The sequence below is a fragment of the Ursus arctos genome, unplaced genomic scaffold, assembly GCF_023065955.2.
Source record: "Ursus arctos isolate Adak ecotype North America unplaced genomic scaffold, UrsArc2.0 scaffold_16, whole genome shotgun sequence".
Taxonomy (NCBI): Eukaryota; Metazoa; Chordata; class Mammalia; order Carnivora; family Ursidae; genus Ursus; species Ursus arctos.
In genome coordinates this window covers 7709438-7735930 of record NW_026622830.1, presented here as the reverse complement: position 1 = coordinate 7735930, position 26493 = coordinate 7709438, and the positions used below count along the sequence as shown (strand labels likewise).

The window sequence follows — 26493 nt, the reverse complement described above, 5'->3', positions numbered from 1 at the left end:
CCGATGTGGGGCTCGATCCCAGAACGCTGGGATCATGACCTGAGCCGAAGGCGGACGCTTAATGACTGAGCCACCCAGGTGCCCTAGGAGATTATTTTGAAGACTGATATTTCTCTTAAGTGTGATAGGAACCCATAGAGACTTTTAAGCAAGTGTGTGTGTGTGTGTGTGTGTGTGTGTGTGAGAGAGAGAGAGAGAGAGAGAGAGAGTGAGATAGAGATCATGTTTATATTTTGCGGACAACGGGATAGAGGCAGCAGATGTACATAGGGGGAGATACTGCAGTAGCTTAGGTAAAAGAAATGGTGGATATATTGGAGACACACATGGTGGAAATTATGGATATATTGGAGACATAAATTTCAGAAATATTCCAGTGGCCTTTGACCAAAAGCCATAAAGTGCTGACTCAGAAAATGAAAGCATTTTGTTCTATGACTTTGGTCTCTCTATGGTCTAACCTTTAGGGTCCTTTGTACAAGATCTCCAGCTGTTAGATGACTAGAATACCTACAACCCACACCCCACACTGTTGTGTCTCAAATATTGTAGGGACTTAGAACACTTATACTTTTGAATCCTATTCTTATTCAGTGGTCATGCTTTGTGGGGCTGGTGCTAGCTGGAGAGTGAGTCCTCAGAAGGGAAAGTATCGGGAATGTGCTCTTAGGATCTTGTTCAGTTCTCAGACAGCACGGTGGGGTAGAAGAAGCACTCATTCAGGAGTCAGAGAGACCCTAGTTTCTAAAATCTGTTCTTCATTAGCGGTTGACCTTGAACGAAGGTTTTAACTTCCCTTCTGAGTTTATCCAAGTCATAACTCCCGTGCAGGATTGTTGTGGGTAACAGCAGCGATCCATGTGGTTGATCTGGAAGGATGCTGGGCTTCTCCTCAGTAGTGTCTTTGATATTTTATTATGATTACTTTTGGAGTAGAACTCGAGTGTGCAAGATACAGACAGTGTTAAACACAAGGTAATATTACTATTTTATATTTTGCCTGAAACTCAAATAAAGATGAGTTTCTGTAGTTACCATCAAGATGCTCAGGATAATAAGATCATTTGTGTTCCCCCAAGCATGAAGATTTCATATCTGCCTTCCTTTATCAGTGAAGATAATTTTTTCCTTGGCTATTTTTGGATGTGTTCAAAACAAAGCAATTTCATATTAGCTAATATAATTTCTCCCTGTCTCATGTCAATAAATGAAGAAGAGTTAAGTCTGTCTAGGCAAATAGTTTTCATGTATCCAACATGCATCTGCAAAGATTTTGCAGTATTGCCCTCCAATACACAAGGAATCTCCCCAAAGACTTTGGACAAAGTTCCGCTCACCTTCAGCCTCTGTTAGAGTTGAGACTGAGTGTCACCTCTGAGTGAGAGACTCGGTGGCCCCACTTTGCCCCACCAAGACTGACACTGGGGTGTGTGTAATAAACTGGATGGGAATTGGAGGAAATGAAATGAGATTGCAGCTCTACCCCTTGAGGGAATGACCTAAATCTCTGGGCTCCACTGGCCACCTGTAACATGGGTACAATATACTATGAGCCTCACAAGATTGCCATGAAGTTGAAATGAGGCACATACACAAATACCTGGAATAAAGCCTGGCATGTGGTAGACAGTCGTATCAACCAAACTGACACTACAGGAAAGAAATTCATTGGCTCACATAAGAAATCCAGGAGGTAGGGATGGCATCAGGCTTGACTTGATTCAGATTCTAAGTGACCATAGGTTTCATCTCTCTGTCCTGTTTCTTCTAGGATGGCTTTGCTCTGGCCCCACACCGTGGCTTCCAAGAGCTTTGGGATCTTCTCACACCATCAACCAATAGAAAAGAGAGAAATTTCTACCGTATATTGAGCATTACATTTACGAGGTGTCAAGTACTCTATTGAGGACTTTATACAAAGCACACAGGGTACAAACACAATGGGTGGTTCTCCCAAAGCAGGAAGAGGGTACAGATGCCATCAGAAGAGGGATGGGTGTAAGGTTTAAAATGAAAGAAAATCTAACAATATGTGTCCAATACAGCATTTAATAATTGCTCAAAGCAAATAGGGCAAAGCAGCTATTGGACTGTAATTAGCAATATCACTCATAATGGTGCTGAGATACAAAATGGTGTTTCTCAACCAGGGATGTGTTTGTCCCAGGGGACATTTGGCTACGTCTGGAGCCATTTTTGATTGTCACAATTGGACAAGGATGCCATTGGCAGCTAGTGGGTAGAGGGGCCAGAGATGCTTCTAAACGTACACTACACAGAACAATTCCCCACCACAAATAGGTATCTGGTCCAATTATCCACTTGCAAAACTCTGTTCCAGCAGGCATACCAGCCATTGAAAATAATCACTGATATTTATGGAGCCATTATTACATGAAGCTCGCTATACTAAGCACTTTGCATGCACTGTCTCATTTAAGCCATTCGCTGCTCATATAAAGGAGAGAATATTATCATTCTCATCTTAAAAGGAAACTTGGAGACCTGGATGACTGGTCCAGAGGCATTAGACTAGTAAATGGTGGATTCAGGAGTCATAGTCCGGTCTTCTTCCTTCCAAACCCTGTAGACATCTAGGAAGGCTAAATGTCCTATGTCACTAGGTGAGCCTAGTTCTTCATTAACTTCTATGGAGCTAGGGAAGAGAAGGTGTTTTTACATCACCAGAGCGCCCTAAAACCATTTGGATGTGTGCTAATGTACGAATTTTCTTAGTTACTGGAACTTCCTATCTGTTCCTTTAGTTTGGAGTGCAGCAGGCACAGAGAGCCAGGGTTGTTTGTCTCCCCCGGACAGCAGTATCATGATCATGGGTCATCGGAGTCTTCTATATGTTGTTTCTCCCCCTCTCTACCCAACAGAAGCAATCGGATCATTATCTCTGTTTTTTTCCTTGAAGAAATCCAGAGTTGAAATATAAGCTTTTTAATAAGGTGCAGTTGCATGATTGATTGCCACTCCTTGCCCCTGGAGACAAAGAACGGTTAGTTTCTTTGGTGGACCGAGAGACATAGTGCTTATTTTGTGTGAGGTTTTTCTGGTCTTTTGTTTGTTTCTTCCACTTGGAAGCCCTGAAACTTCAGTGAAACACATCAGGCTGGCAGGGGCTCTGATTTTTTTACGGGAAGATCCAACTGACATGAGGTTCTAACTGCGTCAACATCTCCCTTGGAACCATTCTTGAAATGTTATTGTTTAAAGAAAGGTGGCAGGTGTCCAGTAAGTACCCCTGTTAATTTTATAGCTGGCTGCTGTGCTAGCATGCTCCAGTGTCAGGCTCTGCCTTACCTCCTGACGGATTTAAATTAATACCCTGGGTTTAGCACCTGCAGGAGTGGAAGAAGCTCAGGTGACATTTGGCAGAAGGTACTGAATAATTACCACACATGAGTGCTTCTCTTTACCAGCCAGAGAGAGTCTCTATTGTGCTTTTGACATCATTTTAAGAGAAACTTTTAGGTATGCCAAGTATATGTGAAAATCGACATTGCATGTACAAATTATTTTTCTTAAGGGGAGTGCACAAATTTGTGAAAAGTTTTTTGGGTTTTTTTGTGTGTTTTTTGTTTTTTGTTTTGTTTGTTTTTGGATTAAAGCCCTCCGAACAGCCTTGGAAAATAAATTATTCATGTCTAGTATATACCACTCTGAAAACAAGTAATTGGTGAAATAATTTTTCATTGGAGAAGCAAATTGTTTCCCCCTGTAATTGATGAGTTCACAGGACCACTCTTCTAATATAAATCATTGAATAGTCTCTATTTCTCTTCTTGATTCTAAGCTATTTAGTAATCTCTCATTCCTGAATATTTTAGGGAATATACACCCATTCTTAGTAAATGATAGAAAGCAAATTGACAAAATGTACTCCATTCTTCCTGCCATGTTGAGTAGAGAAATTGGCATAAACACATGCTGGATCTCAAACACGGGCTTGCTTAGAAGTGTGATTCTTTTCTTTTGCAAGAAAATACAAACTGCCGTTGTGCCGTTTTTGTGGCCGTTTATTCCCCTTTAACATTTATCTCAAAAGTAATTTTAATTATAAAGGTAACACACGCCTATTATAAATATTCCTTTAATGGAGGCAGGTGTGAAATAGAAGAGAGAGTCTCCTTTCTTCTCTATGGAGTAAGTTTTTTAGTAATCATCTTCAGGAGATCTGTGCTAGGTGTGGGGGTGTGAACACAGACAAGACAAGACCACATCATACATAAGAAGCTTAGCCCCAGGTCCCTTCTACCCCCTTGTTGTGATTTTAGCATGTGAAATCCCTAAAGGAAAGGATGACTTTCTCATGACCTTTGGGTAAAACCTCTCATCAATACATCCTATCTAGTGGCCATCATTTTTAAGAAAAATTTTTATGTGTATTTTTAATTTAATTTATTTATTTTTCTAGCTTTCTTGAGGTCACATTGACTTATATTGTTTAAGTTTAAAGTGTACAATGCGTAAATTGCAAAATGATTTCTGCGGTAAGTTTAGTTAACACCTTTGCCACCTCACATAATTACCTTTTGTGTGTGTGGTTGAGAACATTTAAGATCTACTCTCTTAGCAACTTTCAAGTATACAATACAGTATTTTCCACTGTAGTCACAATGCTATTCATTAGATCCCCAGAACTTACCTTCTAACTGAAGTTTGTGCCCTGTGCTCATCTCCTCCTTTTCCCCACCCTCCAGCCCTTGGTAACCGCATTCTACTGTCTGCTTCTTGAGTTTGGCTTTTTTATATTCCACATACAAGTGAGATCATATGGTATTTGTCTTTCTCTGTCTGACTTATTTCACTTACCATAATGCCCTTGAGGTCTGTCCATGGTGTTACAAATAGCAGGATTTTCTTCTTTTTTATGGCTAATATTACATTGTATATATACAATGTATATATATTTTCTTTATGCATTTCCATTGGTGGACACTTGGCTGTTTCCATGTCTTGGCTATTGTAAATAATGCTGCAGTGAACATGGGGTGCACATATCTCTTGAGATGGTGATTTCATTTTCTTTGTACCCAGAAGTAGAATAGCCGGATCATATGGCAGTTCTATTTTTAGTTATTTGAAGAGCCTCCATACTGCTTTCCACGGGGCTGTACCAATTTATATTCCCGCCAACAGTGTGCAAGTTTCCTTTTCTCCACATGCTCTCCAATACTTGTTATCCCTTCTCTTTTTTCGTATTAGCCATTCTAGCAGGTGTGAGGTGATATCCTATGTGGTTTTGATTTCCCTGATGATTAGTGATGCTGGACAGATTTTCATGAGCCTGTTGGCCATTTGTATGTGCAGCCATCTTCCTGCAGGTGATGATCCACTAATGTGTGACCACTTTATATGTGATCTTCTAGAAGGGTCTAACAAAAAGGAGTCCTTTTCTTCTTACATCAAATGTTCGCTGAGTCCACCCTAAGAGCCTGGTGTGGTTCCAAGCACTGTGGATGTAGCCGTGAATGAAACATACAAGTGTTCTGCCATTTTGAAAATCACTCCATAGAGGAAAGGGGATACAGACAATAATAGACATTTTAAAAAGTAAAAGAGATGTTAGATTGTGTAAGTCCACAGCAAAAATTAAAGTCATTCGATAGAAAGTGCCAGAGGGGGGGTTGCAATTTTAAATAGGGTGAGCGGAACTGGCTTTGCTAAGTCAGTGAAGCCTGACGAAAGCTCTAGGAGGAATTGGGGGTGGGGTGGGGAGTAGGGCATTCCAGCCAGAAGAAGGAGGTTGTGAAAAGGTGCTGAGGAGGGTATATGTGGAGTGTGCAAAGAAGAGCAAGGGGCTGGCACGACTGGAGCAGAGTAAGGGAGGGGGGAGCAATGTATATAAAGGTAGAGATGCAACAGGGTCAGATTGTGTGCGACTGGAAGGCCACTGTAAAGAATTTGGCTTTAGTCTTAGTTGGGGCGCCACTGGGGGTGGTGAGTAGAGGTGGGTCCCTGCAAGGTTCGAAGGAACAGTCCCCGAGACCTTCTGCCCTTCTGACAGCAGTTGCAAGTTGAGGGGTTCCCACAACTACCAAAGGTCTCATAATTTGCTAGAATGACTCAGAGCTTACTGACGTCTATGAAACTCATGGTCAAAGTTTCTAACAGCGAAGGATACAGAGTAACTAACATCAGCCAAGGGAAGAAGTGGTAAATACCAGGACTAGAGCTTCTGTGTCCTCTCCCTGTGGAGTCAGACAGCGTACTGCCCTCACACAGTATCTGACGGTACCCGTAGAGTGTTGCCAACCGGGGAAGCCCCCAGCCACAGTTGAGAGTTCTTATTGGGGCTTCATGACAGGCATGTTTGATTGATTCATTCGTTGTGCACATGGCTGATCCCAGCCTCCAGGTCAGCTGACAGCACGTGACCCAAAGCCTCACCCTAAATCCCGTTGTTACTGTTTGCCTAACCCAAGAACCCCAGGCAAACCAAAATTACCTCCCAGGTAACTGCCAACACCAAGCTAGACAAGATGTTTTGGACAAGATTAAATTCTTTACTACACAGGAAGTGGTAAGCAAAGAAGTGACGTGGTCTGACATTTATTTATTTATTTGTTTATTTATTTATTTAACTAGCCTCTCAGGCTGCAACCGGGTGAGGAAGGTGCTGTAGTGCTCACAGTGAGGACAAGAGTGGCGGCAAGGACATTGGTAACAATGAACGTGGGCTTAAGGGTTTGGACACTGACATGTTTTGAAGCTAAAGCCGAAAGGATATACTGACTGGCTGGACGTGAGTTGGGGGGGAGAGAGAGACAGACACAGAGGAGTCAGGATTCTCCAGGAGCCGCTCAGACTGCGGAGGGAGGTCTGGGGGCCGCGGGGGCGGGGGGCCAGAGTGGGGATGATCGGACTTCACTTTCGGGCCTGTTAACGTCAAGGTGTGTTCCGCAGTTTCCCTCTGGTGCTAACCCGACTTTTCATTCTCTTGGGGAGGAGGAAAGCCACACGTGGTGTTTGAGTTTAGCCATCGTGAAAGGCACTTCCATTTCAACCCGCTGCTGACAGAGCTCTGCAGCGGGGAGAACGAGGGGCAAAGTGCCCCCCTAGATCTAGGTCAGGGCGTGGCATGGGGAAGCAAAAGGGGAAAACGGGGATGTTTCTTTGACTTTACCTGTTACATGATTAAGAACAGATATCATTAGTTAAACTACCACCATCCCTCACACTAGCCAAGTTTATGACTTTGGATAGTTAGTCTGGTTTGGTTTGGTTTTCCTAAACTCTCTAGTCCATACACATGGGATTAGAATTTAAATCTTTTTTTTTTTTAAGATTTTATTTATTTATGTGACAGAGAGACAGCCAGCGAGAGAGGGAACACAAGCAGGGGGAGTGGGAGAGGAAGAAGCAGGCTCCTAGCAGAGGAGCCCGATGTGGGACTCGATCCCGAAATGCTGGGATCACGCCCTGAGCCGAAGGCAGACGCTTAACCGTTGTGCTACCCAGGCGCCCCTAGAATTTAAATCTAAAAAGTGATCAGGTCCTCATTTAAGAGAACCGTTGGGAAGTCTGGTGACATCGATGGTGGCGACACGGGAGAAAGGACAGCACGTGACAATCAGTGCTGCCTCTGAATTGGGACCCTGTCTTCCCCTCGCTCACTGGGCCGGTGAGCTGTATGGAAGTTGTCGCGAACACTCCGGAGCAGACGCGGTGCAGTACTTCACTGGGGCTGGAGAAACAAAACCCCCGGTCATTTGCATCGTAGTTTTTATTTAGTGAAAGCTGCTGCTTTTCTTAATGGGAGAATCCTATTCCTGAAGCCAAATTTCCATTCTCAGGGAAGAGGTTTGTATTCCTCGGTTTTCATAGCCTGTGAACCTCAAACATAGACTTTCTTCCCCAGCCACACACCTTCCACCCCCAGACATCTTTGGCTCGCTTCCCCACTGTTGCCGAATGTGGGTCACCCACGTTTCCTTCCAGGCAAAAATGTGGTTGTGTCTCCCTTTTGAAGTTTTCCCTGAGGACCACATCCTCATTGGCTTTGACATTTTAAAGGGTTAAAATAACAGCAAATCCTAATTCAGTGCTTCCCTCAATGCAAGATCCTTTGCTAACGATAAAACACAATTTCCCACCATCCGAAGAGGTTTCAGTGATCTTATTACTCGCATTTGGGATATAAGGCCATGGAACTTGGAGAGGTCAGGATACTTGACCATGACTCCAGCCTGTGAGGGAACTGGAGGAGACTTTCTGTCTTCCCTGCCTCTCTCCCACAGCACCTGGAGGAGGGCTCCGGGAAGCGCACCCACGTTTCTCCACACGTGGGGTGATTGTAGTGATAGCGGCATAACATTAAATGAATGTGACCCTCACAGTGATAAAGTCTTTTTCTTCCCAATTACCTTTTTGATCTTTTTGATTAAATTATATATATATATATATATATATATATATATATAAATTTCAGCAGGGTGCTGAACACATCTTCTAACACTTTCTCATTTACTTGTTACTAACAAGCGAGCACACGTCCTGTTCGGATCTCTGACAAGAGGCCCTGACAGAGTTCAATAACATATTTTGTCTCCATTGCGTTCATTTTCATGTCTGCCTTCAATTTATGGCGGAGCGTGTTGGCTTAGGACTATTGATTTGGTGGCTCCTTGACAATATATTTGTTTAAGGGAGAAGAAGCCTGAGTTGATTTTAAAAGTATGAAACAGGCGGCACAAAGATTTGACGAATGGAAGTTGGACGAGAGTGACTGACATTCCCAAGAGCTGCCCCCTGCTCGGCGGCCCGGGAGGCACAGTGATGCCTTGTGGAGGGTGGAGGGTTTTACACCGATTTCTCTTTCTCACCCCACTGGTCTCGGGAAAGGACAGGACAGTCATCCCATTAGCAGGCAGCCTCGATTGCCTGGTCTCCAACCAACACACACACACACACATGGACACACACACTGCACCAACAGAATCAACTGCTACCTCATCTCGAGCTGAGATCTGCCAGCAGTGGCACCAGTGACTGGAACGGGCAAGACCACGCAGACCACAGGCGTGGGGTGTGCTCTCTGCTTCAACCTGGATACCGTCAGTGGCGAAGCAACAGCTCCCCTGAACCCGGAAGCTGCCGTGGGTGTACAGCCTCTCTACCGCTGACCCCTAAGTTCGGTGCTCCCTCAACCCCTTGTCTTTGGGCTATTTCGGTGGTTCTCAGCTGGGGAACACTTTGCCACCTCGGGGACATTTATCAGTGTCTGGAGAGATGTTTGGTTGTCACAACTTGAGACTACTGGCAGCCAGTGGGTAGATGCCGCTCAACATCCTACAACACACAGGACAGTTGCCGCAGCCAAGGATGATCTGGCCCTACCACATGGCCGATGTCAGCTGTGCCAGTGTCGAGAGCCCCTGTTCTAAATTACAAGCTCCTAATAAACCTTTCCCCAGATTTTTCTTCGAGGTGGAGCCACCAGATCCCGTGTGGTTGGGGCTCTTGTTTACTTCGTCTTGTGTTTCTGTGCGTCTGTTTTTCTTACCGTCGTGTCTCTGGCACACGGTAGCCACGGGTGGGGGAGGGGTCACGTTCCATTTGTTCACCTCACTTTCGCCGACAAAAGAATGTCACCATTCTGCAATGTGTGGCTCCTAATTTTGTGTCTCTTCTGCGAGGTGCTTCTGGTCGGTTTCTCTCAAGTTTTTGGCTTTCTCCTATTCTTTGTTACTGTGTAACATCGACACCCACCCCTTCCCCCAGCTCTGCTTTATCAGTTGTCCCTCTGACCAGCGTGGCTCATTGTACCACGACGTTAGTCTTGAACCTGTTCACTCACATAGATCTTGTTAAGCCGAGTCGATTGTAAACTCCTCGAGGAAAAAGCCCATGTCTTTACCCTTCCATCCCTTGCTGTGGCTCTTAGGATTTGCCTTATGTTTGTCTAACAAGTACCATATTCTTTCAAATATAATGTAATCATACATGTGAGATGTAACATTGATTTAATAGCCACTTTGCAGGGATGGAGGGAAAGAAAGATTGCCGTAAATACACATGTCGAGTATAAGATCCATCCTGCTTGTCAGTGTCCAAAAATTCTAAACACACACATGCCCACACACGAAATATATCTTGACCGTGAGGAAATGTGGAACTCTTGGATTCTGAGCTCTTAAGTTCGCTTATTAATACTTTCCTCCAGGAGATCCTTTATTTTGGTTTTCATGATTGCAATCCCATCAGTATTTTTCTCATATGGGACGTTGGTGTGAAATGTCATTGGCAAAGAGAGGGAACAGTTTCCAAAATCGGGCATCCGAGCCCATGGAACTGTTGCCCTCGGGTGGTGATCCCCGCAGAATGAAGCCCCTCATCTCGGGGCACTCACGCTCGTCCCCGGAGCTCCAGGAACATAGGCCGTCCCTCCTGCCACCCTCTCCCTGGTGTGCTGGGTCTCTCGACTTTGTCCCGCCTCAGGGTGTTCTCTGTGCATTTCCTTGCCGGACTGTTCTGCCTTCTCTGCCAGAGCCCTGCCCTCCCCAGGGTGGCTCCATGAAACCTCAACTTAAATAAAACTTCCTCAAGGAAGCCGGGGTCAAGTTCTTCATTATACCACTGCCCAGCACCGCCCGCTGATCCTCAAGCCATTCTACAGTTCTTTATTGAGTGCCAGATAGAGGGCAAGCCGTGTTGTGGGCACTGGTCGAGGAACTAAGAATTACTCAGGAACAAATCCCGTCTACACGGAGCTTACCTTCCAGTGAAATAATGGACGTGAAGATTTCCTTTGCCTACTCACATATCCTATCTAACACTTTCAGGACATTTAGGTGATGGTTACAATCATTCTGTTTGTTTGTTTGTTTATTCATTTATTTTATTAATTTATTTATTTTTAAAGACTTTATTTATTTATTTGACAGAGAGAGAGAGTGAGCGCATAAGCAGGGGGAGCAGCAGGCAGAGGGAGAGGGAGAAAGAGGCCCCCCGCTGAGCAGGGAGCCCCATGCAGGGCTGGATCTCTGGACTCTGGGATCATGACCTGAGCCAAAGGCAGACACTTAACAGACTGAGCCACCCAGGCACCCCAGGCATTCTGTTTATTTTTCAAATGGAAATGTAGGTGTAGAGAGCCTAAGTAACGCATAACAAAAAGCTGGCAAGAGGACTACCTGGGCCAGGTATCCAGCTTTGCTTCGTATTTCAGTCTGCCTTGTTACATACTGGTTATGCGCAGGCAGGAGTGAATTTCCCAATGCTTTCTGAGCTCCTGCTTGTCTTCTAGATTTTTGATTAATTGCATAATCCGTGGCTTGGAGTGTCGGTATTATCATGTAGACAAAGTAATTCCGGGGAAGTTCAAAACTGTTAAGTGTGTCTGTATGGCCACCATGTGCTTATGTCTGAATCCTTACGTTCACAAAGGACATAGGAGAAGCCCAACTTCAACTCATTATGTTACCTTCTCTGGACTCTGGGTTTCCATCTACTGGTTTCTGTTAGTATAAGGCCATAAGGAAAGAGTGCTGGGGGCATTTAGGACCACTTTGGCTGCTGGAAAAGTGTCCTACATAAAAGTCAGTGGGTACAGTGAAAAAAAAAAAGGAATCTAGATTGATTTTGGAAATGAAAGAATCCTTAAAGCCATGTCTCTGAGGAAAGAACAGAATCTGGGAGTCATAGAATCCTCCTTCCACTTCTGCGCGGGATGACATAGTTTCTGATGAATTTCTGATTCGTGGACAGTAGTGAGAACACAGTTGCACAGGTGCCTCTTTGGAAGTGGAAAGCTGGAGTACTGGAATTATACAAAGAATCAAGAAACAGCTTTTTATTAACCTTTGCTTCTTGATTAAAAAACAAAAAAATTCAGCACCGTGTTAGCCTAGAATGCATGCTTTCCTGCCCATATTAACAACGATTAATTGGAAATTTTGATTCTGGTTAACTTCGTTTAGCAAATGTGAACAGGAATCCCGATCTCGTGTGAAGTAAATGGGGCTGGTTTCATGGAGTATTCTAGGCCCTCCGTGCACGGAAGTGATTAGAGTTGGATCTTCAACAGCTTTTTGTTTTTGTTTTCACAGGATGTGTGAAACTGGGGAAGGGCTGTTTATCTTTCAAACGCGAGATGGGGAGGCCATCTACCAGAAGGTCCACTCTGCTGCCTTGGCGATCGCTGAGCAGCACGAGCGCTTGCTCCAGAGCGTGAAAAATTCAATGGTACGTTTGGAATTTCTTCCTTCTGACCCAGCGCATACCCTTGTAGAATGCGTCTTAGAATCTTTATGCTGAAAAGTGCGGCCGGCGTTGTCTGAGCAGCCGGCTCACTCCTGTGCTCAACAGTGTGTCACTGGGATCAAATGCCGTCTTCGCAAAGCCTCAAGAGCCAGCTGGTAGCACAGTAACCGGACATCCCTGTTTATTTACTTTGTGCCTCAGTTATCACTTGTGTGTGTCTTCATCAGTTTGGGCTCCTCCAGCAGATAGCATGGGACTGGGTGGCTTATCAACAATAGAAATGTATTTCTTTCTCACTGGGAGGCGTGGTAGTCCAAGATCAAGGTGCTGGCCTACTCAGTGTCCGGTGGAACCGACTTCCTGGTTCGGAGATGGCTATCTTTTCTGTGTCTCACTGATGGAAGGGGCAAGGGAGCTCTCTAGGGTCTCTTTCATGCGGGCACTAATCCCAGTTGTGAGGGTTCTGCCCTCATGACCTGATCTCCTCCCAGAGGCCCCACCTCCTAACCCCATCACCTTAGAGTTAAGATTTCAGTATATGAACTTGGGAGGGGCCATCATCATTAGTCCACCGTTGTGAGTAGGTTTACCAGCATCAATTTGGATGCATCCGGACATCTGTAGACACACTAGGTATACATTTATAGCTGTACCAAACATTATCATTTCAAATGGTAACAGGGCCAGAGAGAAGAGGGCTGAGGGGAATGGGGGTGAAATATCATAAGCCCAAGACCAGAAGAGTGTTGACAAGACTGTGGGCTTCACATAGGACATCTCTTGATTTTTCTCCAGAGAAGCCGAGGATTTGAACTGTATATAAAATCTCGTAGTTTGTAACTGTTGGAAATGAATTCTAGTTAAAGCCAGCAACAAAACAGTAACACTTTGTGGGCCCAGGGAAACCCGTCCAGAGACTCCATCCTGCCCGGAGCCATGCATCTCCCATCTCTGGTTGATCAACCTTCATGGACATTGATTTATAAAGACAGCACAAACACAAATACACATGAGCATATAGCTGTCTAGGAATACCTCCTCTGTTCATTGCATTGTGCTGGGGACCGTGACTTGCACAGAGTTAGGATTGAAATCTTAACGTACAGCAGTTAAATAATGCAAATCATCCATTGTCGCTGCAAATACATGCACAGAGCTTCACATCTGGAAGGAAGTCTGCAAAACCAAAAGGAACTGTGTTGGCGTGGTAAGATTAGGGTAGTTTGAAGATTTATGATTAAAACATGTGGGGTGGTTGGATTTTAAAGAGGGGGAAAACATACCAGAAATATGATCTGTCCCAAAGTGGCCTCAGATTATTCCCAAATGACTTGTTCATGCAGTGGTCTGGGATTTTAGAGCAGAGATCAGCAAAACTTTCTGTAAAGGGCCAGCCAGTAAATACGTCAGGCTTTGTGGAGTAAGATGGCCTCTGTTGCAACTACTTTACTCCGCCATTGTCGTGCAGAAGGAACCATAGGTAAAAACATAATCCAGTGGGTAGGACTCTGCTGCAAAACAACTTTATTCATGGACACTGAAATTCAGATTTCATGTAATTTTCACACATCATGAAATATTCTCTTGATTTTCTCCCCACTGATTTCAAAATATTTTTTTGAACTAATGCAGTCTTGGTATTCATTTCCTCATATGCTTACTAATTCTGGATATTGCAATAGAGATCAGTAAATGGACAGACGGATGGATGGATGGATGGATGGATGGATGGATGGATGGATAGGTAGGTAGGCAGACAGATGGCCGTAACGTAGAATTCAAGTCACTTGGAACTTGACAGGGCAACATGTCATTGCGTTAAAATTGTTTAGCTGTCCCATTAGATACCTTTAAGCATCTGAAGACGTTTTTCCAAGATGACCTTACTGGCAAAGCCATCAATTAGCATGAATTGTTTTGTGCTTGAAAGGAGGTTGTGTGTGCACATGTTTTCCATTTACGACCTCCTCATTACTGCCACTAAAAATTAATCCGGAATATGAGTAATTCGTTTAGATCATCCCTTTGCAAATTTAACTGCAAAATAATGTTGTTTGCTCTTAATTTGCTGTATGCCTAACGAGTTCCGTAAAACGAATATGATTTTTAAAGCAACAACATCCTGTTTTAGATGGAAATGAGGAAGCTTCAGAATGGGATCTGAATTTCAAGGAAGGGAAGTGGGGATTATGAAATGCTTGAAGTTAATGTACACGAATCAATCCCTGATTTGGGGAGAAATAGATGCCCCGTGACAATGAAGCAAATGAAGACAACCCTACTGACCGCCCCCCCCCCCCCCAGGGTTACAGTTCTGCATATTCTGGTGACCGGGAACAGACCACACAGATCTGTTGGTTATATTCTCAACTAGGAATTGCATGTTCACCACTACTGGCTGGCTTCTCTGAGATGGTCAAGGTCATAAATGGAGAAAGATGGTGATGCTCACCTCTGGGCTTAGCCTCATTATTAGGAAGCCCCGACCCACTGTTGGCTGCCTCTGTCGTAAAACTCGCAAGACCGCCTCTCCAGACAGACGCTTCCCCGCGGGACCTGCACCAGTTTGAAGTTACAGCCTTCAGTGCATTGGTTGGGATACACTTGTGACCTGAACCCAGCAGCCATAAAGACGAGGCGTGTGGGTCCCATCACAACAACTGTAAGAGTGATAGTTGGCTCCAAAGATGTGTCCTAATCCCTGGAACCTGTGAATGTGTCCTTATGTGGCAAAAGGGATTTTGTAGATCAAGTTAAGTCTCTGGCGATGGGGAGATTATCCTGGCTCATCCAAGTATGCCAGTGTTATCACAAGGGTCCTTACGAGAGAGAAACAGGAGGAGGAAGAGTCAGAAGGTGATGTGACAGTGGAAACAGAGGGACAGAGAGAGAGAGAGAGAGATTTGAAGTTTGTATGCTGATGGCTTTGAAGGTGGAAGAGAGATGTGACCCAAAGGATGTGGGTGCCCCTAAATGCTGGAGAAGGTAAAGAAACATTCTCCCCTGGAACTTCCAGAAGGACCCAGCCCGGCCAACACCTTGATGTTAGGTTGGTGAACTGACTGTGGACATCTGGCCCCCAGAGCTGTAAGAGGATGCATATAGGTTGTTTTAAGCCCCCAAGTCATGGTAATTTGTTAACTACAGCCAGAGGAAGCTAGTACGATAACGCTATCCATAATACTAAATATGTATCTTGTCTCTACTCTATAACAAGCAGTACTTTCAGGACTTTCTAACCCTACAACCACTGCTGTATGGAAGGCCCAAGGCCACCAGCTTGGAAGTCATGGGACTCAACTTTGGAGCAGGTGTCCTGGGATAACCCCCACTTTTCTCCCTATCGCTCATGACCTGTTTTCTTTGTCCTCCATGAGATTAGCTTACTGCTGTTCTAAAACTACCAAATTAGGGACCAACATTTAAAAATTGAGAGGTTTCACATAAAACTCAGATTTCAATGCTATCTTGAAAAGTGAAAAGGTCTGACAGCCCTGATCTCACACCCCCGGAAGGCAACAGAAATCAGATATGCCCAGTACAGTCTGACCTCTTTGGGCAGATTGGGGGTCATAGCAGATTGGGGGGCTTCACTTCCCCGCAGTCCCCACCTCCCTGTCTCGTTACTCTCCACAAGTGGTCCTTCTCTGCGTGTCGGCTACCCATGCTGTGGACAGTCGATATCTGGCCTGTTTGTTTTCTGTTGTTTCATAACAAAGCACCACCAGCTATGCACCGTAACACGACACACATTTATAATCTCATAGTTGGCTGTGGGTCCGGAGGGTTGGTATGGCCTCAGTTTCTCACAAGGCTGAGATAATTCGGGCACATCTCAAGGTTAGACTGGGGAAGGATCCACTCATGAGCGAGCGTGGTTATTGGTAGGATTTAGTTGCTTGTAAACGTAGGGATTGCGGGCCTCAATTTGTTGCTGGCTGTGGCCTGGGAAGCCATCCTTAGCTCCCAGAGGCCACCGTCAACTCCTTACTGCATGGGCTCCCCCAACACACCACTGACTTCATCAAAGGCAACAAGAGGGAGAGTCTCCTTGCAGGCCGCAGTCCCACAATCCTATGTATCCTAACCACACAAGTGACATCCTGTCGCCCTGTCTGCTGATTAAAAGCAAGTCACAAGTCCTTCCCATAGTCAGGGAAAAGGCCCACACAGAGTGTGAACTCCTAGAGGAAAAGACCGTGGAGACCGCCATCATGGTGTCTGTCGCCACACCACACAAACTTACAGAATAGTATTTATTTAGTGCTTTGATTTTACCTTTGTAAATATTGTAAATATTTCCTCCTCGAAGGTGGTACTATTACCAAGCCTCCTGCGCTGTGCCACGCACTTCGCGTGCTGTTTCTCTCATCACTACCTTAATTGGAAAGTAGGCTCATTCATTCATTCCTATTCATTTGTTCATTCAAGAATGTTTATTGAGGACCTGACCTGCTCTGCGCTCCAGGATATAGTGGTGGATGGACAGTAAGGCTCATGTTCTTGTCGGGATCACAATTCAAAAGAGTATTATTCATGACCTTTGACCTGGAAGGAATCACAGTCTCTGTCAGGGAGATGGGAAGACTCACTCTCAGAGTGGTTCAGTCACCTGCCTGCAGCCACATAGCTCCTCACTACCGGAGCCAGGAATGCAAGATCCTTTTGTCTGATTCCTAAACCTCTACCCCTGGCCACAGTGCCTTGCTCCCTTGGAGAATCTGAAGGCTCTCATATCCCTCATATGTCCCCACTAAGAAGTGGCTTAGTGTTTGCAAATTACCTGGAATATCAGAGTGCCTTTCAGAAATATCTGTCAATTTAGAGTAGGCCTAAGAAGATCACGGCTACAAGAAATCCATTTCTTTGGGTCGTTTTGGCACCAAATAGCAATATTATATCTCAAAATTCCTCTCTCACATTCTCGCTTTTTAAATGCAACGTGTTGTTGTTCTGTCCTCTATGGGAGTGCTGGGGGGTGGTGGCTGGAGTCTCGGGAGGGAAGGACCAACTGTTGAAGGAGACCGAGCACCAAGCACTTGTTTGCTCAGCAGCTGCCAGCTGGCCTGCTGGAGAAGCTGCAGGGACTCTGCCGGGACAGCTCGGGACTCCCCCGAGCAGCTTTTGCTATTTTTGCCACCTTGGAGATCAGTGTCTGTGACAAAGTCTAATTTTGGAGCAAGGAGTGCCGGCGTGTGGGATGTTCCTCATTCCATGCCTGGGCCTGTCGTTTTTAGAATTTCCTTCAAGGCAAATTGAGTGACAAGGTGGAGAAAGACTACTTTAGCAGGCTGTCCCCGGGGCTGCAGGTGGGGCTCCATCCAGGCCCCAGGTGAGAGTGCCATCGAGGCCCCAGGGCATGACTTCTCCCCTGTGCTCTAGAGCCCTGGATGGCACCCAGGCTTAAGAGTTAATCTGAACCATTCTTTGTCACCTCTTTGTTTGTTTGTTTGTTTGCCTAATTGATAGGTTTACTTCCAAACTTGGTTTTGCAAATAAAATGTAGTGAATTGGTAGAATTCCAGTGGCATTCTTCCATAATTCTGGAGACCACAGTAGTTCTTACTCAACCTAATTTAAAAAGCCATAAACTATGCAGGTTTTTTTTTTTTTTAATAGAGCGAGAATCAGAGAAATCATAGAATCAATTTCATTACTGTTTAGCACTGAAATAAGCTCTTCCCTGCTGGGGTTTTTAAAAAAAAATTTTTTTTTTTAATGTATATAAACACTCTTCTCCCAGCTCAACCTGCCCCTCTGTTCTCAACCCCCTCCCCTCAAAAGAATCAGGTTTTATCTCTTATCATCCTTGTGGGCTCTGGTTAATTGGGTTAACTTATGGATTGATTTATTCATTATTTAATTTATTTGTTTCTTTGTTTATTGTGTACCACTTAAAGCAATTATCAGCTTTTCCCCCCACCCAAATAAACCCTTTTTATATTCTGGCATAATAGTTATGATTTAAAAACCTTTTATGGAACACCTATCTACTCCTTGCAAAAAAAACGTTGTAGTAAGTCTTATGGAGAACATAAACATTAAAAAAACTTGTTTGAATCTTTACAGGAGCTTGAAATTTAGATAAGGAGTTGCGATTTATACCCCTCAATGCATGCAGTGGTATAATCCTGTGAGTTCAGTTTGCTATGATCTCATTGGAGGGCAATTTGTCCTTATTTATCAAAATTAAATTCATGTATCTCTTTATCAGCAATAGTACTGCCAGGAATTTATTCTAAAGATAGGACAGAAACAGATGAAACTCAGGTTTCTTCCTTAAACTTGCTGTAACTTTTGTTCCGGTATATTAGGGGGAAAATGTCATTTTCGGAATACATCCTTTCCAGTCTCTTGTAATAACCTAATAACTTGCGGTGTGCAGTGGCGGATTTTAGTAGTCCTTTTACTTGGTTATTAAGTGTGCCCTGTCTTATGCAATTCCTCCTCGTAGCTGGGCTCCTGTGACCCACCGGTGCTCCTTGTCAGCTGGTGGCTGTGTCTCCGCAGGGAAAGGAAACAAACTCAATGATGCTAACAGGTTGTAGCTTTGCTTGTTAACTCTGACACTAATATTAATGTTTAAGATGGCGGCTCTGTAAATAGCCAGCCCGTGGGAAGCCTGATGGTGGTAAGACAGCAGCAGTTCATGACAGGAACCGAAGATGTTCATATGGGAGCATCTGGTTGACCAGATGGACAGTGGTGAGTAATAGAATTTTCCAAAAGTCAGTCATGACAGGGAAGATAGAGATAGGGATGGTGGGGGGGATGAAGAGATGAGTAGGATCAGTTCAGTGCCATTTTTAATCAATTTTGAGAAGTTAGGCAATGAGTGATGTATCCGTCTCCACCACGGGTTGGTAAACATGTTCTGTGAAGGGTCAGATGGTAAGTAGTTTATGTTGTGGGCCACATACGGTACTACTCCTTCCTCCTCTTCCTCCACCTCTTCTTCCTCCTGGACTTCCTCTTCTTTTTTACTCTAAAAATGTAAAAACCATTTTTTTGGTTCTAGGCTCTGCAAACACAGGATTTGGCCTTCGGGCTGCAGGTCACTGATAGCCCCTGTGCACCTTGGTTTTAGGTGTTAGACGCAAAGGTGCTTATATTATTAATCAGTCCCTCTCCTGTACACCACACGCATTTGCTTTTTCTCCTGAGAGTTTACTGAAGGCAAAGCAATAATCCTAAATGCCTGTCACAAAACCAGAGGCCATTTATGCCTTTAACCAGAATCCGTGATTTTAAGAGATCGTTTAATAGGGGTTTCAGCTTTTGGTTGCCCCAGCGGACATGCTCTGCCTTGTATGGCTCTATTTTTTTCATGCTGTTAAGGTGTTGGGTGTGACCAGGATCTGACAACCTAGAGAATGCATTCAAAGGTGGTGCCAGGATGGACTGTTGTCACCAACTATGCAAGTTTCAATATTTTAGGGAGATCTAGTCAATTATTTTTGCAGAACTGGAAATCGATTACATACTAGGTTCCTACCCAGATATTTGTCAACCCTTCTAAGCATGAAATACAATTCCTCCTCTACCATGTGATTAGCCAGGGGGAGGGGTAAAATTATCTATTGGTTCAGCTTCAGGCAGTAGGGAAACTTTGGTGGAGTCCCCAAATGACCAGAACAGGGAGAAGAAGTTAAGATGGCCAAAGATGATAGCACAGGTATTGGGAGCTCGCTCATGCAGACTTTTTGTTTGGTCTACAGGGTATTGGCACAGGTGATATTTTTTTAATTAAATTAGTTCCCAGTGTTTACAATGGGAGGTGTCACATAAAATAGTTGTATCTTTTGGAGAAATGAGAATATCTGGTAATACCGTGTCTGCTTGAGTTAAAATTGAGTAGGAGCTACCCTTTTGAGAGGATGAATGCCCTTCAGGATTACATAGTTCTTATTGTTTCTTGTCGTCTCACTAACCAGAAGACTTTATTGATTTCTGTTACTTGCATGACCCATGTAGGCATGCTGAATTTGCAACCCCTGCTTTAGGGGAACAACACATGCCTTCTTGCCCTTTATATTTTTGCCAAGATAGCTGTGTCCTTGATACCTCTTTTTATGGAAGATTATGGCCATTTGACTAGAAGCAAAGACTAGCTCTTACTGGGAAGAATGTCAGGATATGCATCAGGGAATCTATGAGGGAAAATGCAAAACGTGTAAGCATGAGAGTGCTGCTTGGTGACTAAAACCAGCTGTGCAGCCTGGTACAGAAGAGCAAACCAGACTTTGGTATTTTTCACTCAAAAGGCAAAAATTGCATGGTGAGCTTTTAAAGGCTCTGTTACATATAATCAGTAGGGTTACCCTAGGAATTTTTTCCAAGCTGGGACACTTTTGAGAGTCAGGGTCAACCTTCTTAAGAGCAGGATTGGCCATGCAATTTGTAGACCTGATTCAAAATGAATACATAAGGTCCCTTGTTCAAAAGTTAAGATTTTTCAAGATGGTGATGGCAGAACATCCAATCAGGCATGGGGCTCGGCGTGACTACATGGGTCATCTGCCCTTGACCTTGGCCCTGTTGAAGAGTAATGCCTGATAACAGGTATAAGCAGGATGCAGCCAGGAAAACTGAAATGTATAGTCACCCTAAACCGGTGATTCTCAGTGGCTAGCAATTTTGCCTCCTGGGAGACATTTGGCAGTATCTGGAATCAGTTTGGTTGTTAACACAGGGTCTGGGGTCGGAGGGCAGGGATGCTGCTAAACATCCCTTAATACACAGAGCAGCCCCCCACAACAAAGAGTAACCTGATCCCAGATGTCAACAGTGGGAGGCTGAGAACCCTGTTCTAAAGATAGGCAGGTTCTGCGTGAAGGCTGGGCCAGAAATTGATGGGTCAGTGTGTCTGGGATTGAATGTCACTTCCGAGCTATGCAGCTTGGCCTCCTTTTGCCTTGTTTACTTTATATGTCAAACGGGGGTGATAGTAATAGTGTTTATGCCTCACAATGTGGTGTGCTTCACACGGGTTAGAACATGTAAGGCACTTAGGAGGGACATAGGAAGAGTCAACAAATGTGAGCTTTTTTTTTAATTTCTAATTTTCTTATTATGATACGTTAGTCACCATACAGTACATCATTAGTTTTTGATGTAGCGTTCCATGATTCATTGTTTGAGTATAAAACACAGTGCTCCATGCAATCTGTGCCCTCCTTAATACCCTTCACCAGGCTAGCCCATCCCCCCCACCCCCACCCCCTCTAAAACCCTCAGTTTGTTTCCCGGAGTCCATAGTCTCTCATGGTTCATCTCCCTCTCTGTTTCCCCCCTTCATTTTCTCTTTCTTCTCCTAATGATCTCCCTGCTATTCCTTATGTTCCACAAATAAGTGAAACCATATGATAGTCATCTTTCTCTGCTTGACTTATTTCACTTAGCGTAATCTCCTCCAGTTCCATCCATGTCGATGCAAATGTTGGGTAATCATCCTTTCTGATGGCTGATAATATTCCATTGTATATATGGACCACATCTTCTTAATCTGTTCATCTGTTGAAGGGCATCTCAGCTCCTTCCACAGTTCAGCTATTGCGGACAATGCTGCTATGAACATTGGGGTGCATATGGCCCTTCTCTTCACCACATCTGTATCTTTGGGGTAAATACCCAGTAGTGCAATTGCTGGGTCATAGGGTAGCTCTATTTTTAACTTTTTGAGGAACCTCCACACTGTTTTCCAAAGTGGCTGTACCAACTTGCATTCCCACCAACAGTGTAAGAGGGTTCCCCTTTCTCCACATCCTCTCCAACATTTGTTGTTTCTTGCCTTGTCAATTTTTGCCATTCTAACTGGTGTAAGGTGGTATTTCAATGTGGTTTTGATTTGAATTTCCCTGATGGCTAATGATGTTGAACATTTTTTCATGTGTCTGTTAGCCATTCGTATGTCTTCATTGGAAAAGTGTCTGTTCATATCTTCAACCCCTTTTTTTATTTCATTATTTGTTTTTTGGGTGTTGAGTTTGAGAAGTTCTTTATAGATCTTGGATACCAGCCCTTTATCTGAAGTGTCATTTGCAAATATCTTCTCCCATTCCGTGGTTTCCCTTTGCTGTGCAGAATATTTTATCTTGATGAAGTACCAAAAGTTCATTTTTGCTTTTGTTTCCCTTGCCTTTGGAGACGTGTCATGAAAGAGGTTGCTGTGGCCAGTGTCGAAGAGGTTGCTGCCAATGTTCTCCTCTAGATTTTGATGGATTCATGTCTCACATCAGGGTCCTTCATCCATTTAGAGTTTATCTTTGGGTATGGTGTGAGAGAATGTGAGCTTTACTCACACAAACTGGCATGCGATGAGCCAGGAGAAAGAGACTCACGTTGAAGCAATGGGGATTTCAACAGGCAACTCCAGGAAATTGGGTGATGGAGCTGAGTGCTGTTGTTTATTGTCTCCTTAAGATATTCAGGGGTATTTGTGCAGCATCAGATTGTGAGGTCAGGCCCCTGCCTTAGGTGTGGGGCACTAGCAGGGGCTGGCACTCAGCAGGACCCCATAAATATGCCCAGAGTGCTACAAAACAAAGTATACCATATCTACGTGGCCCTCCTTGGCCACCAGCCCCCCACTCCTCCCAGTAGACTTGTGCCTGGGGTAAGCATAAGACAGAAAACACAAACCACCTCTTTGCTCCCTGGTCTCAGTTCCAGCATGTGCCCTGCATCTTGTCACAAAAGCAACTGCTTCTGTTGAGGTGAGCTGCTGAGTTCAGTCTGAGCCTATGGGATTTTTGCATTAGCTTTGAAGGCTGACTGAGTAACTGGCCATTCTTCTAGAAGCTGGAAGCCTCCGGAGGGCAGAGGCTAGGCTCCACGTGTCTGTAATGTGCTCAGGGTCTGGCACAGGACTTACTAAATATTTGTTGAATGAACAAAAATGGGGGCCAAATAGGTCATTTTATGAGCAGAGAGAAAAAGAAAAGTGAAGCCCAAATACCAAATCCAGTTCCCTCTTAATGCCAAGCCAAGGCCCAGGTTTCAAGCGAGTCTGCTTTAAGAGGTTGTGGAAAATAGTCCCCGAGGATATCAATTTGGATGTACGGGTGGGGAGAGGATTTCCTTAGTAAGGAGGCATTAAAAGTTACCAGAAGCAAAGGGAGCAGTGATTTTGTTTTATGCATGTGGCTGAGAATTCAGATGGCTCTGAATAAATTGCTGCAAATCACTTTCGTTCCCCATGAAAATAACCATTTGAGTGCATCTGGTGTTCAACCAAATGCTTCACTTGGAAATTTGGCCCCAAATGGTTGATTTCACCAACAGTCTGCTTTATCAAAGCTGTGGTGACAATGGAGGCATTGTTTTAGCGAGTTCTGTTCACCAAGTAGTGTCTCTACTGCATTTTTCCTTAAGAGGAAAGCGGTCGTGCTCTCCTACTCACTTTTTCTTTTCTCTGTTTTTCTGTCTCTCCTTCTCTTTATAACATTCAATAACTAAGCCTCTGCGTGCTCTCTTTCCTTGACACTGCAGTAATATTCTGTGATACCTCGGTAACATTTCAATGATGGGCATACCCATCACTTTTCCTGCAAATGTCAGAACAACGGAGAAGGGTGAGAGGAAGTAAAGACGGCTCTTTGGGTGGTTTATGCCAAACATCTGACAGAGCTGGAACCAGGATCAGACTGCCATGAGAATGGGTTGCGTTAAGAAGCCAAGGAAGACCACATGTTTGGCAGATTGCTAATTTCCACTTGAGAGAAGGCCCCTGGGACAGTGGGGGTCTGAAGGCCTGGTAGAATTACTGGTAGATTCTGTTACTCAAGATGGCAGGGGCATAACCCTCTCTTAGCAGCCTAGACTTTTGGCCAGTTGCCATTTCTCTAAGCTTTGGAAATAAAATTCAGCTGCCTTTTATCATTCAGAAAAGGATTTGAGCCCATCCTTTAAGGCCTTTGTAACATCCTTAGTGCTTTCTAGAACACACTGGATTGTGATATGAACTTTATCTCTGGAGTAATAAAGAGGCCAGGTCGTACATGCTGGCTCAGTGTCTTTGGCAGGTGACTTCACCACCCTTAGTATTTGCTCCTGGCTCTATAAAGGGTTTTTTTTTTTTTTTTTTTTTTTTATTATTAATACCTACCTGGCCAGGTGGGATAAAGCAAGTGATTTCTTGATGTAGTGTCTGGCACCTGCTCAGAACAAATCAAACTGAGTGGTTACTATCATTGACTCACAGTAAGAAAGGATACAATGGCAAGGGGGGGTGGGACATGATAGAGGTTTCTTATTCACTTAGTGATTCAGTCATTGATCCACACCTTACTGTATGCCTCCTGTGGGCCAGGACTCCTGCCAGGCACCCAAGCGTGTGACACACGCACATACAAAGAATCTCCTCCCCTCCCCCCACCCGCATGAAGGAGAGCGCTGCTTACATGAGAGTCCATTCCCTTTTTGTAGAGGAGGGAGTGCCATTGTGGAGGCAGATGGCGGGCTACATGACCAAAGCTGGCCTTTAGCTCTCCAGCCATTTACTATAAAATCCTGGGGAGCAGAGGAACTGTGTTTCATTCATTTTTAAGTTTCCAGCCCCTGACATTAGTGCATGCATAGCATATGAATGGATGCAATAAGTGAAAGACCTGAAGAACATTCAGTACAGAATTCATTGAAAGGGGTAAGGGGAGAGGCAGGGCTGTTAGGGAGTGTGTAAGCAGCAAACCAAGTTGAGGGGCTTAGTCTAATAGAGGGATAATTAAAGTTGGAACGAGTAGCTCCATCTGGCTCTGTGCAAGGGTCTGAATGCTGTATTTCATCTAATTTTCACAGCTCTCCTAAGGGATAGGGGTTGGTTTTTGAATCCTGCTTATTTTTACGGAAACGCGTGTATGTGAAATTTAACTAACTGCAAAGGTATGATCATAGAGATGATGATTAGTACTACAGTATTTTCTCCCTTCATGATTTATTTGTATACATCCCATTCCCTCCTTAGCAACCCCTCCTTAGCAACCCCTAAATCTTGTTCAGAAGTTTGTATTCCTCTTTCCGTGTTTTTCTCTGTACTCATATAATCCTATACAAAAATGCGTATCTACAGACCCACGGAGATAGATACACACACACATGTAGATACATATGTAAGATGGGTGTTTGGAAGTCATTGTTTATATTATAAAATTGTGATCCTGTTACACATTTCCAAAACTACCCCCTTGGCTTTCTCAATTAATAGTAAATACCTAATGGAAATACAGCATAGGTCTGACTCAAGGGTTGGCCAGCTGTGGCTCATGAGCAAAATCTGGCTTATGCCTGTTTTTATAAATAAAGTTTTATTAGAACACAGCTATGCCCATTCATTGATATGTGGTCATGGCTGCTTTCACAATGAAACAAAAGAGTTGATTTATTGGCTTGATACAGACTGTACAGTGTACAAAGCTACTTGCTACCTGGCCCTTGACAGAAAAGGTTGCCAACCTTGCTCTTATCCATTCTTTTTAATGGAATGCTTGATATTTCAGGGTCTCGATGTGACACTAACTTATTAAGCCTATCTATGGGAATATCAGATTTTGGGGGCCTCATATAAACAATTCTACACCATACATCCTCGTATACGTGCCCTTATGTATGTTAACTTTAACTGAGTTTCTAAATTTTACTTTATTTAACTGAATTTTCTAAACTGAGGAGCAGGATTGCTGAATTAAAGGTTGTTAGTATTTTTAAATTTAAATGTTGCTATATTGCCTTCCAAAATACTGGAGTACTTTGCATTTCATTGGGAGCTCTATTAGGTCTGTTTCGTAGAGGGAGAAACTGAGGCTCAGTAGCTCACAATTAGTAAGTGAAGAGTCAGGAGAGGGATGTAAAGCCCAGTACATGGATTCAATGGGACTGACAGGGAGGATCAAATTTGGGGACTTTGTATAGGTAGAAAATGGAGGACTTCTGGGGCCCTAGTGTGTGCTTATGGGCTGGGCACGGGGGGAAAGGGCGAGAGCATGGGGAAGGGAGACTCAGGATAGTGCTTCTCCATCTTCAGAGTGCATCAGAGTCACCTGGAAGGCTTCCTGAGCCACAGGTCACTGGGCTCTACCACGAGTGTTTCACAGGTCTGTGGTGGGGCATTGGAATTTGAATGTCTAGTAAGTTCTCAAGTGATGCTGATGTTGCCAGTCTGGGCACCACACTTTGAGAACGCTGCTCTAAAGTGGCTCTGAGGATCTGGCTCCTTGGTATCTGGAAGAAATGGAACAAGAGCTAGAGACAGCACAGCATGGGACCGCATGCCTTGATGTCCTGTAT

At 44.2% G+C, this 26493-nt stretch overlaps 1 protein-coding gene across 1 annotated transcript in view; it reads left to right on the top strand.

The window, feature by feature from the left end:
• Positions 1–26493, top strand: part of DOK5 (docking protein 5) — a 153229-nt gene that overhangs the window by 106322 nt on the left and 20414 nt on the right. Inside the window, exon 6 of the mRNA XM_026503767.4 lies at positions 12060–12195. Within this exon, the coding sequence (XP_026359552.1) occupies positions 12060–12195 (136 nt within the window). The remainder of the gene's footprint in view (positions 1–12059; positions 12196–26493) is intronic.